Source organism: Sinohyriopsis cumingii, chromosome 17, assembly GCF_028554795.1.
Source record: "Sinohyriopsis cumingii isolate HCF-2022 chromosome 17, ASM2855479v2, whole genome shotgun sequence".
Classification (NCBI taxonomy): Eukaryota; Metazoa; Mollusca; class Bivalvia; order Unionida; family Unionidae; genus Sinohyriopsis; species Sinohyriopsis cumingii.
This window is the reverse complement of record NC_142977.1, coordinates 38,317,212-38,330,254: the sequence shown is the minus strand read 5'-3', so window position 1 is coordinate 38,330,254 and position 13,043 is coordinate 38,317,212. Positions and strand designations below refer to the sequence as shown.

At 36.3% G+C, this 13,043-nt stretch overlaps 1 protein-coding gene across 1 annotated transcript in view; it reads right to left on the bottom strand.

Moving 5' to 3' along the window:
- Window positions 1–11,391, bottom strand: part of LOC149778452 (ATP-dependent DNA helicase DDX31-like) — a 108,938-nt gene extending 97,547 nt beyond the window's left edge. Inside the window, exons 1-3 of the mRNA XM_089939288.1 lie at window positions 11,216–11,391; window positions 2,890–3,149; window positions 1,511–1,586 (exon numbers count right to left, since the gene is read on the bottom strand). Of these exons, the coding sequence (XP_089795414.1) occupies window positions 1,511–1,586; window positions 2,890–3,149; window positions 11,216–11,320 (441 nt within the window). The 5' untranslated portion in view covers window positions 11,321–11,391. The remainder of the gene's footprint in view (window positions 1–1,510; window positions 1,587–2,889; window positions 3,150–11,215) is intronic.
- Between the last annotated feature and the right edge of the window lie 1,652 nt (window positions 11,392–13,043).

Sequence of the window (13,043 nt, the reverse complement as noted above, 5' to 3'; positions counted from 1 at the left end):
GTCAAGCATGTTCGGGTAGATACACCAAGTATACTCACTAAGTCAAGCATGTTCGGGTAGATACACCATGTATACTCACTAATAAGTCAAGCATGTTCTGGTAGATACAACATGTATACTCACTAAGTCAAGCATGTTCGGGTAGATACGCCATGTATACTCACTAATAAGTCAAGCATGTTTGGGTAGATACACCATGTATACTCACTAATAAGTCAAGCATGTTCGGGTAGATACACCAAGTATACTCACTAATAAGTCAAGCATGTTCAGGTAGATACACTATGTATACTCACTAATAAGTCAAGCATGTTCGGGTAGATACGCCATGTATACTCACTAATAAGTCAAGCATGTTTGGGTAGATACACCATGTATACTCACAAATAAGTCAAGCATGTTCGGGTAGATACACCATGTATACTCACTAATAAGTCAAGCATGTTCGGGTAGATACACCAAGTATACTCACTAAGTCAAGCATGTTCGGGTAGATACACCATGTATACTCACTAATAAGTCAAGCATGTTCTGGTAGATACACCAAGTATACTCACTAAGTCAAGCATGTTCGGGTAGATATGCCATGTATACTCACTAATAAGTCAAGCATGTTTGGGTAGATACACCATGTATACTCACTAATAAGTCAAGCATGTTCGGTTAGATACACCAAGTATACTCACTAATAAGACAAGCATGTTCAGGTAGATACACCATGTATACTGACTAATAAGTCAAGCATGTTCGGGTAGATACGCCATGTATACTCACTAATAAGTCAAGCATGTTTAGGTAGATACACCATGTATACTCACTAATAAGTCAAGCATGTTCGGGTAGATACACCATGTATACTCAATAATAAGTCAAGCATGTTCGGGTAGATACACCAAGTATACTCACTAAGTCAAGCATGTTCGGGTAGATACACCATGTATACTCACTAATAAGTCAAGCATGTTCTGGTAGATACACCATGTATACTCACTAAGTCAAGCATGTTCGGGTAGATATGCCATGTATACTCACTAATAAGTCAAGCATGTTTGGGTAGATACACCATGTATACTCACTAATAAGTCAAGCATGTTCGGGTAGATACACCAAGTAAACTCACTAATAAGTCAAGCATGTTCAGGTAGATACACCATGTATACTCACTAATAAGTCAAGCATGTTCGGGTAGATACGCTATGTATACTCACTAATAAGTCAAGCACAACAGCAAACAATACAAACCCTGATCTTCCATTGCATAATGCACATAGACTGTGATCAAACCCAATCTGTTTGCATAATAAAAGTGTGTATATAATATGTACACAATTAAATTAACATACTAACAAACCCATTATTTAACCCAATAAATCTACATAAAAGATAGTGAGTGACAAATTAAAGATGAAAATTCAAAAATTTCCAATTCATTCTTGTAGCAATAATGAAGAGATGTTATGGAGTACATTATAACCAAAGATAAAACAGTAATAAATACATATATATGTACCATGAATGGATGAAGAGGGAGATCATGCAAGAATTTGGTGGAAAAAACTTCCTCCATCACTGTGTCCACCTTTATTCTGAAAGATATAAAGAAAAATAGAATTACTCCTCTTCCAAAACATATGTAATGAGAACATTATGTACCAAACAGAAAGACGCTACCAACATATACCTAAGACAACATGGTATATATAAATTATACCTGCAAATGGTAAGTAAACAATAACATTACAGTCAAATTCTGATCTATCTACTAATAAGAAATCTATAAAGTATTAGCAAACTACCCATTTCTATACAAAGCAATATCAGACTACCATTTCTATACAAAGTATTTGTAGACTACCCATTTCTATACAAAGTATTAGCAGACTACCCATTTCTATACAAAGTATCAGCATACTACCCATTTCTATACAAAGTATAAGAAGACTACCCATTTCTATACAAAGTATCAGCAAACTACCCATTTCTATACAAAGTATTAGAGACTAATCATTTCTATACTACGTATTAGCAGACTACCCATTTTTATAAAAGTATTAGCAGACTACCCATTTCTATAAAAGTATTAGCAGACTAACCATTTTTATACAAAGCATCAGCAGACTACCCATTTCTATACTAAGTATTAGCAGACTACCCATTTTTATAAAAGTATTAGCAGACTACCCACTTTTATAAAAGTATTAGCAGACTACCCATTTCTTTAAAAGTATTAGCAGACTACCCATTTTTATACAAAGTATCAGCAGACTACACATTTCTATACTAAGTATCAGCAGACTACCCATTTCTATACTAAGTATTAGCAGACTACCCATTTTTATACAAAGTATCAGCAGACTACCCATTTCTATACAAAGTATTAGCAGACTACCCATTTCTATACAAAGTATCAGCAGACTACACATTTCTATACAAAGTATTAGCAGACTACCCATTTCTATACAAAGCATCAGCAGACTACCCATTTGTATACAACGTATTAGCAGACTACCCATTTCTATACAAATTATTAGCAGACTACCCATTTCTATAAAAAGTATTAGCAGACTACCCATTTCTATAAAAAGTATTAGCAGACTACCCATTTCTATAAAAAGTATTAGCAAACTACCCATTTCTATAAAAAGTATTAGCAGACTACCCATTTCTATGCTAAGTATTAGCAGACTACCCATTTCTATACAAAGTAGTAGCAGACTACCCATTTTTATACAAAGCATCAGTAGACTACCCATTTCTATACAAAGTATTAGCAGACTACCCATTTTTACTTGAGAAGATTCCCCAAGGCAGCTGATCAGTTCAAGGGATAAAAAAGCAATTTTTTTTATGAAACTGTATGAAAATTAATATAAAAATGCTACAAATAACCTGTCAATTTTTGGAATTTCTGGATTGTTTTTAAAAAGTGAAGAAATCACTCCTGTTGAAGGTGGGTCAGCAGTCTTCCCAACAGCATGATGAATATGTCTATAGTGCTGCTTTTCCGTGAATTTGAATTCCTGGGAGACGACCTTTCTTTTCTTTTCAGAACCTTCAGGATGTTCATGTTCCAAGTGCAGCAAATGCTTCTTTTCACTTGCTCTATTTGCTTTCAAGTTTTCTGTTCTTCTGACTTTAATTCTCTGACTCTGAAAATATCAAAGTTAAAATTTTAAATAATTTTCTTGGTATCTAGTTATATGCACTGTAGATAGCTACAGTGTACTCTTCCAATTCGGTAACATATATAGTCTGCTGAGGAACTAGAATGTAGGACTGGACAAGTCCTGTCATATCAAAAATGGACAAGTAATGCCATATCAAATTACACAAACATTCAAGGAGACTGAAGCACTAGAAAGTAGGACTGAACAAGTCCTGTCATATCAAAGTACATTCAAAGAGACAGAAGCACTAGAAAATTTGACTAAGTAAGTCCTGTCATATCAAAGTACATTCAAGGAGACTGAAGCACTAGAAGGTAGGACTGAACAAGTCCTGTCATATCAAAGTACATTCAAAGAGACAGAAGCATTAGAAAGTAGGACTAAATAAGTCCTGTCATATCAAAGTACATTCAAGGAGACTGAAGCACTAGAAGGTAGGAGTAAACAAATCCTGTCACATCAAAGTACATTCATGGAGACGGAAGCACTAGAAAGTAAGAGTAAACAAGTCCTGTCATATCAAATTACAGTGGAACCCCGCTATAACGCGCCCCGCCATAACGCGAATTCGGATATAACGCGGTCGTAGCATGGGTCCCGAAATTTCGTATATTCATTCAGACATGGAGAAAAAAAATTTGGAGAAAAGTAAAAAAAACAAAACAAGAAATTAACTTCATTTTGGGCATGAGATTAGTTGTGACTTTTAAAATAATATGATCGTGGCATGGTTCCTGAAATTTGAAATTCATTTACGTGTATTTTTATCGGACCATGAAAATATTTGTTTAACGTACGAGAAATAGTGTGTAAAACGTTTATTATAATTTGGTGGAAGAATTCGCGTATGACTTTTAATAATAAACGATCGGAACTTAACAATTTATCCAGGTTCTTTAAGTGATTTTGGAGAAGTGATCGTGTATGAATTCTAAAATAATACGATATATATAACGTACGAGAAATAGTGTGTACAACGCTTGGCTTCTGAAATTTATCAATTTGAACAGGTTGTGGTGAAGCTCCGTATTCTACTCTAGAAGAGAAAACTGGTTTCATTAGGTTTTTGAATTGTTAAGCCGAAGTAAACATTATCGGAAGAGTTACTTATTACGGATCCATGAGTAAAGCCAGTAAATCGTCTTTGTGAGAGACCAAGACTGACAGTCACAAACGAGAAGGTTTCAAGAAGAGGAAGGACAGAGTGACTCTCTTATTTTGTGTTAACAAGTCTGGCAGCCACAAAGTCAGACCTCTGATGACTGGAAAATCGAAAGCTCCCAGATGTTTTCATCATGTAAATATGAAGGCACTTCCATTTCAGTACACTAACAGCAAGAATGCTTGGATGAATAGCTCCATATTTGACGACTGGTTTCACAAAACATTCGTTCCAGATGTTCGGGCTCATTTACGAAAACTCAAGCTGGAGGAAAAAGCTCTCCTCCTGCTGGATAATTGCCCTGCCCACCCCCCCAGCGGAAAATCTTGTCAGCAGTGATGGCAAGATCAAAGTTTCGTACCTCCCGAAAAACACTACGTCAGAAATCCAGCCACTTGACCAAGGCATAATTTCCGTAGGAGACTGAAGCACTAGAAAGTAGGACTAAATAAGTCCTGTCATATCAAAGTACATTCAAGGAGAATGAAGTACTAGAAAGTAGGACTAAACAAGTCTTGTCATATCAAAGTACATTCAAGGAGACTGAAGTACTAGAAAGTAGGACTAAATAAGTCCTGTCATATCAAATTACATTCAAGGAGACTGAGATTTATTAGTCTGTTGGAGGTGAACAATTTAGGCACTATATTTACAATAGAAGACATTTCTTTCCATCCAATATCTTTTGAATATAAATTCAGAAACTTATAACATACTATCAAGACATTCTCTCTCTCAATACATCATAAAACACCAACCATGCAGGGATATTTTTATAAACAAATAGAAATGTAGCAAAAATGTATTATGTATCACTTATTACTCCAGTTTACAAAATTGTGGGAGAAAAATTCCCTGACCGTGTGACATGTATTAATCCTCCCATTATAGAAAATGCCATTCATCACATCCACCAAAGACGAATGAGTTAGACAGGCCATGAGGCAGCAATGGCTTGAATCTCATAGGTTTACATTTTTTGGAAAGAAAGACCTCTATCAGTAAGGGACTGGTAAATTCTCTTGATAGTTAATGCAATCCACCTAGATATTGGTGGAAGCTGAAATATCAGTTCAACTTTTAAAAGGAAGGAAAAAATGCTTCCTACCCTTCTGTCTCCCTTTCATGGCTGCCAAATAAAAATGTGTATGTGTGTGACTTGGACTTTTAACGTAGCTTTAACAATTTTTCAGTCATATCGCTACAATGTCTGCAGTTTATAGTGATGTCTAGCATTGGGGCATTATCCCGCAGACATGTAGCATGATGTCCCACCCAGTCACATTATCCTGACACCTGGCCAACCAGTCCTAACACTAACCTCCTAATGCTGAGTGCTAAGCGAGGCAGCTGTCAGTATCATTTTTGTAAGTCTTTGGTATGACTCAGCCGGGGATCAAACCCACAACCTCCTGCATCAGAGGCAGATGCTCTAACCACTAGGCCAAATAAAAATGTAAAGCTTTCTCTGGACACAAAAATCTGTCTTGATCATGACCAGCACAAATATGACTGAGACTGGGGATCTCAGTCAGAAGAGGTGCAACCAATGGAAGCTGGTTTTATGCAACAAAAAACCTGGTTGGTAAAGGAGAGAAACTGACTCTTAATTCCCACGGAACCTGATACAGCCCTGACCTATGGATTGGGCATAACTCTTTGTCTCGCAGATGCTAAGGATGGCTACAAAACAACCTTGAGAGTAAGGTTCTCCAAGGAAGCTTCACCAAAAGGTTCATGGGTGAAGGGGCACTAAGAGACAACAAGATGCAAGAAAGACTCCATTTTCAATGTTAGATTTCGAGACAGTGGTCTTGTACCTCAAAATACTTTGTTCTTTGCTAAGTGAGAATCTGTCGCAATGATCAGACCTTTTGAAAATTTGAGGGTTGGAAATGGCATTTGTACAGCCCTTAAAGGATGAAACTGAGCATTGCTTCCCTTGGAAAAAGACGAGAAGAAAATCAGCTACTGAACTCATACATTGACAGCTAAGACTGACACATTTTCTACCAATCACAAACGATACTCCACTTGGTATTGTACATCTTAGATGCATATTGTCTCTTGACTGAATAATACACTTGGCAACCTTGTTCAAAAAATTTGAAATGAAGGATGTGAATGAGAAGGTCTTTCCATGTGGTTAGGATGGCTTCAGTTTTATCATCATTCATCTGCATCTTGTTACATGTCATCATGACTTCACATCAGAAATGTACCTGTGTGCCTTTGATGGTAGCTTCAACTTCAGCTGGGCAGCTTGATTTATAAGTCTGAGTGTCATAAATGTACAATTGGTGAGTTACCCAATGTCAGTTATGACACTTGATAGCCGCTGAGTGTATAGAATGAAGAGAATGGGGCAGACAACAGAACCTTGTGGAACACCAACAAAAAGATCAACTAGACTGGAATGTTTTCCATAAATGGAAACTATTTGTGCCCTGTTGACTAAGTAGGTGCTATCATGATCTGATGCAGGTTCATGGGACACCAATAAAGAATACCAACATCAGGTCTATGAAGAAACCAGTGTAAAATCTGACCATGTTGGCTAACTGACTGTTTGAGGTTAAAGATGTAAATAGAATCTAGGAGTTTTGATGTCTATAGATTTCCAGAGCAAAGTGAAAGCTGAAATCTCCAAGAACAATCAGGTTGCCACTTATCAAATTTCTATACTGCAAGTAGTGTAATTATGGTAGTTTTGCCTTTTTTTATGCTCCTGTATTACTTCTCTAGGTTACAGCCTCTATCCCCATGACTTTGGCTCATTTTAGCAGGCAAGCCACATACTATGTGAAGCCCATGGATTATTAGCATGAAAAAACTTCTAGTTACAGAGAGATCATTTGAGATGGGCAAAGCAGAACAAAGCCTCCTATTAAACATATTTTTTTTTCCAGTTATTATACAACCATGGAATCCAAACTCACCAATCTTCAGTGGATAAACAAATTTTATTTTTAAAAAAACAGAAGAGTAGCAGCACAAGCAACAACAAAAAACATTCTGAAGCTATTACTAAAAGCAATGAAAGAAACACTAATGAGGAAATTTACCATCTCTCTAATACATTTTATGTTATTGGATACCAGCACATAAAGTCTGGTCATATTCGAGTTGGTGTCATACTTTGCAATGACAGATCATTGGATCTCATTTGAGCTTATAGTAAGTTGGAATTTATTTTATTCTTGTTTGTGCATGAATCTGATGATTATAAAAAGAACAAGCCTGTTTATCTGAGAAAGCATGATTTCAAACTCTGAATTACAATATGATCACATAATGGACTCTGTAAAGTTCTTTATCCACTTAGCCTTGAACTCACTGTACCCTTTGATGCAGAGGAGGAGATTAAAGATAAGCAACGAGTATCCATGCTTAATCCTGTTTATGCCCCACCATAAAAAGAATGTAAAAAAAGTAGCAGTATTTACACCCAATTAAACAAACTCTTAAATATATGGTGGCACTCTACAGTTTCGCATTTTGCATAGGATTGTAATTTTAAAGAATAGGATTTTCCCCCGCCTTCCTCACTGGTTATACTGGCTATTTAAAAAAGACCTTGTATATCTTAGGTATAATTCAAAGAACCCTTATTTCCCTTTATTTTGGTATATGATTGATGGGTGTAATATGGGTTACAGAGTATACAGATGGCCTTACTCCAGATGTGCACCTTTAGAAACTGCTAGCTCCACTTGGTCATTTTCACTTCCTGAACTTCACAGGTAAGTTGTATAAAAAAGAGAAGATAGCTTTTTTTTACATTTTATATATTTGGTAATTTTGGCAATATTTAATTTCCAGTGCAGGTTACCAAGGCCAGAATTAACAAATCTGAGGTGTTGGAGGGTAAGTGTAAGCGTCCAGGTCATTTGATCTATAGAAAGAGCATCAACATGAAAAAGGAGTGTGTTATTTTATATTGTTTCATCTTTAATAACTTTTTTTACATTTTATATATTTGGTAATTTATTCACAGCACTTTCAGAAGCTGGTATTGTCTAGTCTGGCAAAATTAATTTTCCTTATTTTAATAGCTGCTATGCATAGTGTACTTTAGACTAATTCAGGTTGATGTTTTTAGCAAAAGGGGGCAGTCATTTTAGTTAGCAGTGTGTTTAGATCATGTACAATTTCCAAAAGTACAATATCCAAAGAAATATCATCCACATTACATTAATGTGCATAGAGGTATACCAAATTCTGTCCATTGTGCATGTTTTAAATGCAAACAACTTCACCTTACATATGTCACTCTCTCAAAAGTACATAATAACTGGTTAGCATCCGCTACATAAAAGCACAGTGGCACTGGGATGCAACAAATGCAAAGGTGTATGCCTTGGAAAATATGAACTCTATGGCAGAACAAGCATTATGAATACTGTAAAACATATCTGCTAGTGTTACATACTGGCCCCAGTGCTTGACTGTCATTAAATGTGGTACTGGAGTCAAATCACATAATCAACTTTGCTGACCATATGGATCTGTTCATGAATATTATCATGCGAGATGCCAGAGATTGGCACAAACACTTGTGACTGATACAGAAATAAATATAATAATAGATAGGACTGAAAGCAATTGCAGTTTCTGATCCTGGTAAAGTATAAAAAAAAAACGAGTTATTGATGGACTTCTCTAATTAGAGAAGGCTTTCCCATTATATAAGCATGCCAATTATAGTTTATACATCAGCCGAAACAAATCACACAACGGCATGGAATGTGAATACCAAGTAGTTTGCGAAAAGCTGATATACCCAAATTATTGAGATCCATAGTTGCACTGGATCAAGAAAATCCATCATTGGTTGAACCATACCGTCATCAGGATGAACAAAAACGTATTGCATCTGCTATTGATATTGAAGCTGCTGCCTCCAAAATACTGGCAACAACTGGGTGAACTTAATTTTGGCAATATTTAATTTCCAGTCCAGGTTACCAAGGCCAGAATTAACAAATCTGAGGTGTTGGAGGGTAAGTGTAAGCGTCCAGGTCATTTGATCTATAGAAAGAGCATCAAAATGAAAAAGGAGTGTGCTATTTTATATTGTTTCATCTTTAATCAAATATCAAATCCTTGTGACACATCAAAGAGATAAGTCGATTCTCCTTCTTGTTTTGTGTTGTTGCCGACATTCACAAAGCCAGCAGGGATGTGGGACTACAACTGTGTGAAAAGAATAAGTCGACTTCTTAAAGACACTGATGTTCAGGCAGTTTACTTTCAAGACTTAAAACGCGTTTGTCGGCATATGAATACCAACCTCATCTTTTTCTGGTACAGTGGCAAATTTATCAGTAAAACAGGCATATACAGGTGAAACGGAACCTCTGTGCTGCTGTTGCATGCAAAGGTTGTACTCAATTGTACTCAATGTAGTTCATTGTAAATTGGGGCTCCAAGTGGCCAAAAGCACTCTCCATTACAGTAATACCTCGAACATTCACCAGGTTAGGTTCCAGAACCAGTCGCGGATCAGGAGGAATCGCGAATGTTTGGTACAAGTCACTAAAAATGCTAATAAATGCTTATTTCTAGGGTTTAAACCCTAAATATGACTCAAATCATGCTCCCAAAGCACTTTAATTTCATTTAAAAGTTAGCTTAATACATTACCCTTGAAAAGAGAAATAAATGGTTGATGTAAAAATAGAGTACAGTATCGCCTAATGGGTATTTGCCACAAAAACGCATTTACAGTATGGTACATGTGTACTAATATTACCCCTATACTAATTCATTGGCTGCCGTTTTCTTTTGTACTCACAGTAAGGTAAAACCAAGTAACGAATGGGACTGTAAACTTAATGACTGACATTTTCTTTGTCATTGTCAGGAAGGTAAACTAAGTAAACTTCATATGTCACAGAAGTCATATAACAAAGGTACAATTCAATAAAATAAAGAAAACATGTACGTAGAGGGTACCAATGAAAATTTCGCGAATCCGTGAATTCGCGAATCCAGAAACGTGAATGCACGAGGTATTACTGTACAGATCACTGCCATCTCACCTGTCTGCATGTGAGAAAGCTTGCCAGTAGCTTCTCATCGGTTGGTGGTTCTTTCCTGGGTTTTCCCAGGTTCTTCCTCCACCATTAATACTGGCTGCCATGCATAGCCTATCGTGTGCTGAAAAATGGAGTTAAACCCCACAAAAACAACAACAATCATTGTAAATTCATCCTTTGTGTTTCCTCTGTTGAGGGTTAAATAAACAAGTGCTCTTTATCAGAAATGAATTAATTTATTACTTTAAAGCAACACATTTTCAACTTGATCTGAGGCAAAATGAACTTGCCTGGGACAAAATTCTTGTTAAAAGATATTTGCCTGACTGATATAATGGACTAGTCCTATATGTTAAGCAATCCAATTTGAGTTCTGTTCTTATACTTTTGTTACTTTTGTGTGCCTGGCCAAAGTTTTGGATCAGGTTGTAGCTTCTGGAAAATTCAATTATTCTTTGGTTCATTCCCATTTACCTGTACTGTAGAAGGTTCATATATATATATATATATATATATATATATATATATATATATATATGACAAACTTGTATCGACTGAAATTTAATAACGCTGAAGGCTAATGTCTATGAACGCTCTATCCTGCAGTAAACTTAAATAAAAACGTATTTACGTGGACCTCAGCGGTGGGAGCATCTCAAATAGATTGCCGAACTAAATTCTGGATAATAGAGTCATTGCACCGAATCTGACAACCACTCATCACTGTCAATATAGGATGTTACGTTAGTAGTGGGCTCTGCATTGCTGCATTTTATAATGTTCTGGACATGTGTTGATTACGTAACTATCGAAAATAGGAAGCAGACTTATGTGAGTATCCTTACCCTATTTCCCCGGATTGCACCCCTTCTTTCCTTAGTTTCTAGAAGTAAATTATCACCTCCTGTATTTATATTCAACTGGATATCGTCCTCTGTTTCTTGTGTCATGATGAAGGTAATCAAATGGTTAATATACTTTCGGTGCACTTCGTAGCTATACTATTGTGCAACACATGTGTTTTGTGGCATGTTCGATTTAGATGTTCTTCAGACAGACGATCGATATTATGGGATGCTGCATATGCATATCAATCTTATAATACGAATCATTTCCTATTTTTATGTTAGGAAAAAATTAGATATATTCTCAAGTTGTATAGTGTATGTGTGCAATTTAGGAGGTCATTTAAACAGTGAGAAAACGATAAAATTTAATTTACTTTTCAGTCAAGATACCGCACCAAGATAATATGAAGCACAGGAGTCTGACATTTTTCAATAAAGTACGGCGAAATCTCTGACAACATGATATCACTTTATCGGTTATGTAAATGTTCATTTATATAACCGATAAGGTGATTTCATGAACATTTACATAACCGATAATGTAATTTCATGTTGTCAGAGATTTCGCCGTACTTTATTGATAAAACGTCAGACTCCTGTGTATAAAGTCACCAGCACTATCAACTGTTCCTCATTCTGTGTCCGGATCATTTCACAATATAAATAAATAAAAAAAATACAAAAATAAATAAATTTCGCTGCTACTACATACGGATAAATTTTTGGAATAAAAGTAACAGCGAAGTAAACAAAATAAGGCACGGTTTTTAAACAAAATCGCCCTCGATAAAGATATTCCTTTTTGGAGGGAGGATACATTCTGATGTGTATTGCATAATAGCCCTTATACCCTATGTACCATTTTAAAGTTCAAACCAGTTAGGTAACACGTCCTTAAATTTCAAACATCGCTTCCCTAAGGCATTCAAACATGCAAAATGTTGTAAATTCAGAGCCTTCTTTAGTGTTTACTGAACAACGTTCTTGACCCTAGGATGATAAGCCTTTTAGTGTATATTGAACAATGCCCTTGACGTTAGGGCGAGTAGCCTTCTTTAGTATTTATTGAACAATGCCCTTGACGTTAGGGCGAGTAGCCTTCTTTAGTATTTATTGAACAATGCCCTTGACGTTAGGACGAGTAGCCTTCTTTAGTATTTATTGAACAATGCCCTTGACGTTAGTGCCAGTAGCCTTCTTTAGTATTTATTGAACAACATTATTGAGCTTAGGGCGACAAGCAGCACAAGAATATTGTGCTCGTGTTAAAATCGTTGTTCTTCTGCACAAAGCTGGGGGGAGGTGGCCCCAAAAAATTGGCTGCCGATTTTTTTCAAAGGTGCTTAAAAAAAATGTTGTTTAGCCAAGTGGTGTTGACTCAGTAAACTATCCAAAAGCCAATCCGGGCGGGGGGGGGGGGGGGGCGGGGACCAAAAAAACAAAAACAAAAGGAAATGCCCGCGACCAGGTTGAATGACGTTGGATATCTGTTAAATCTTGGGTAATTGTTATATTTTTTTTTCCATTGCAATTGTTGGATCGCTAAGTGCGGACATTTAGAGATTCCAATGTTTTTTCTTTTTCCATTTTTCTTTTTTTACTTTTCTTTTTCCATTGTTGGATCGCTAAGTGCTATTGGTTTGTTAATTTGTAATCAAGCACATACACCCTAAGTGAACCGCAGGTACTTTAGAAATAACAATTTTGGGGGGTGGGGTGTTCGGAGGTGCCCTGGCAAGTTGCACATGGGTTAGTTTTATTTTTATAAGTTTACAATTACCCATTTAACGATATTTCGTCTGTTTTCATTGCATCGCGGGTTCCC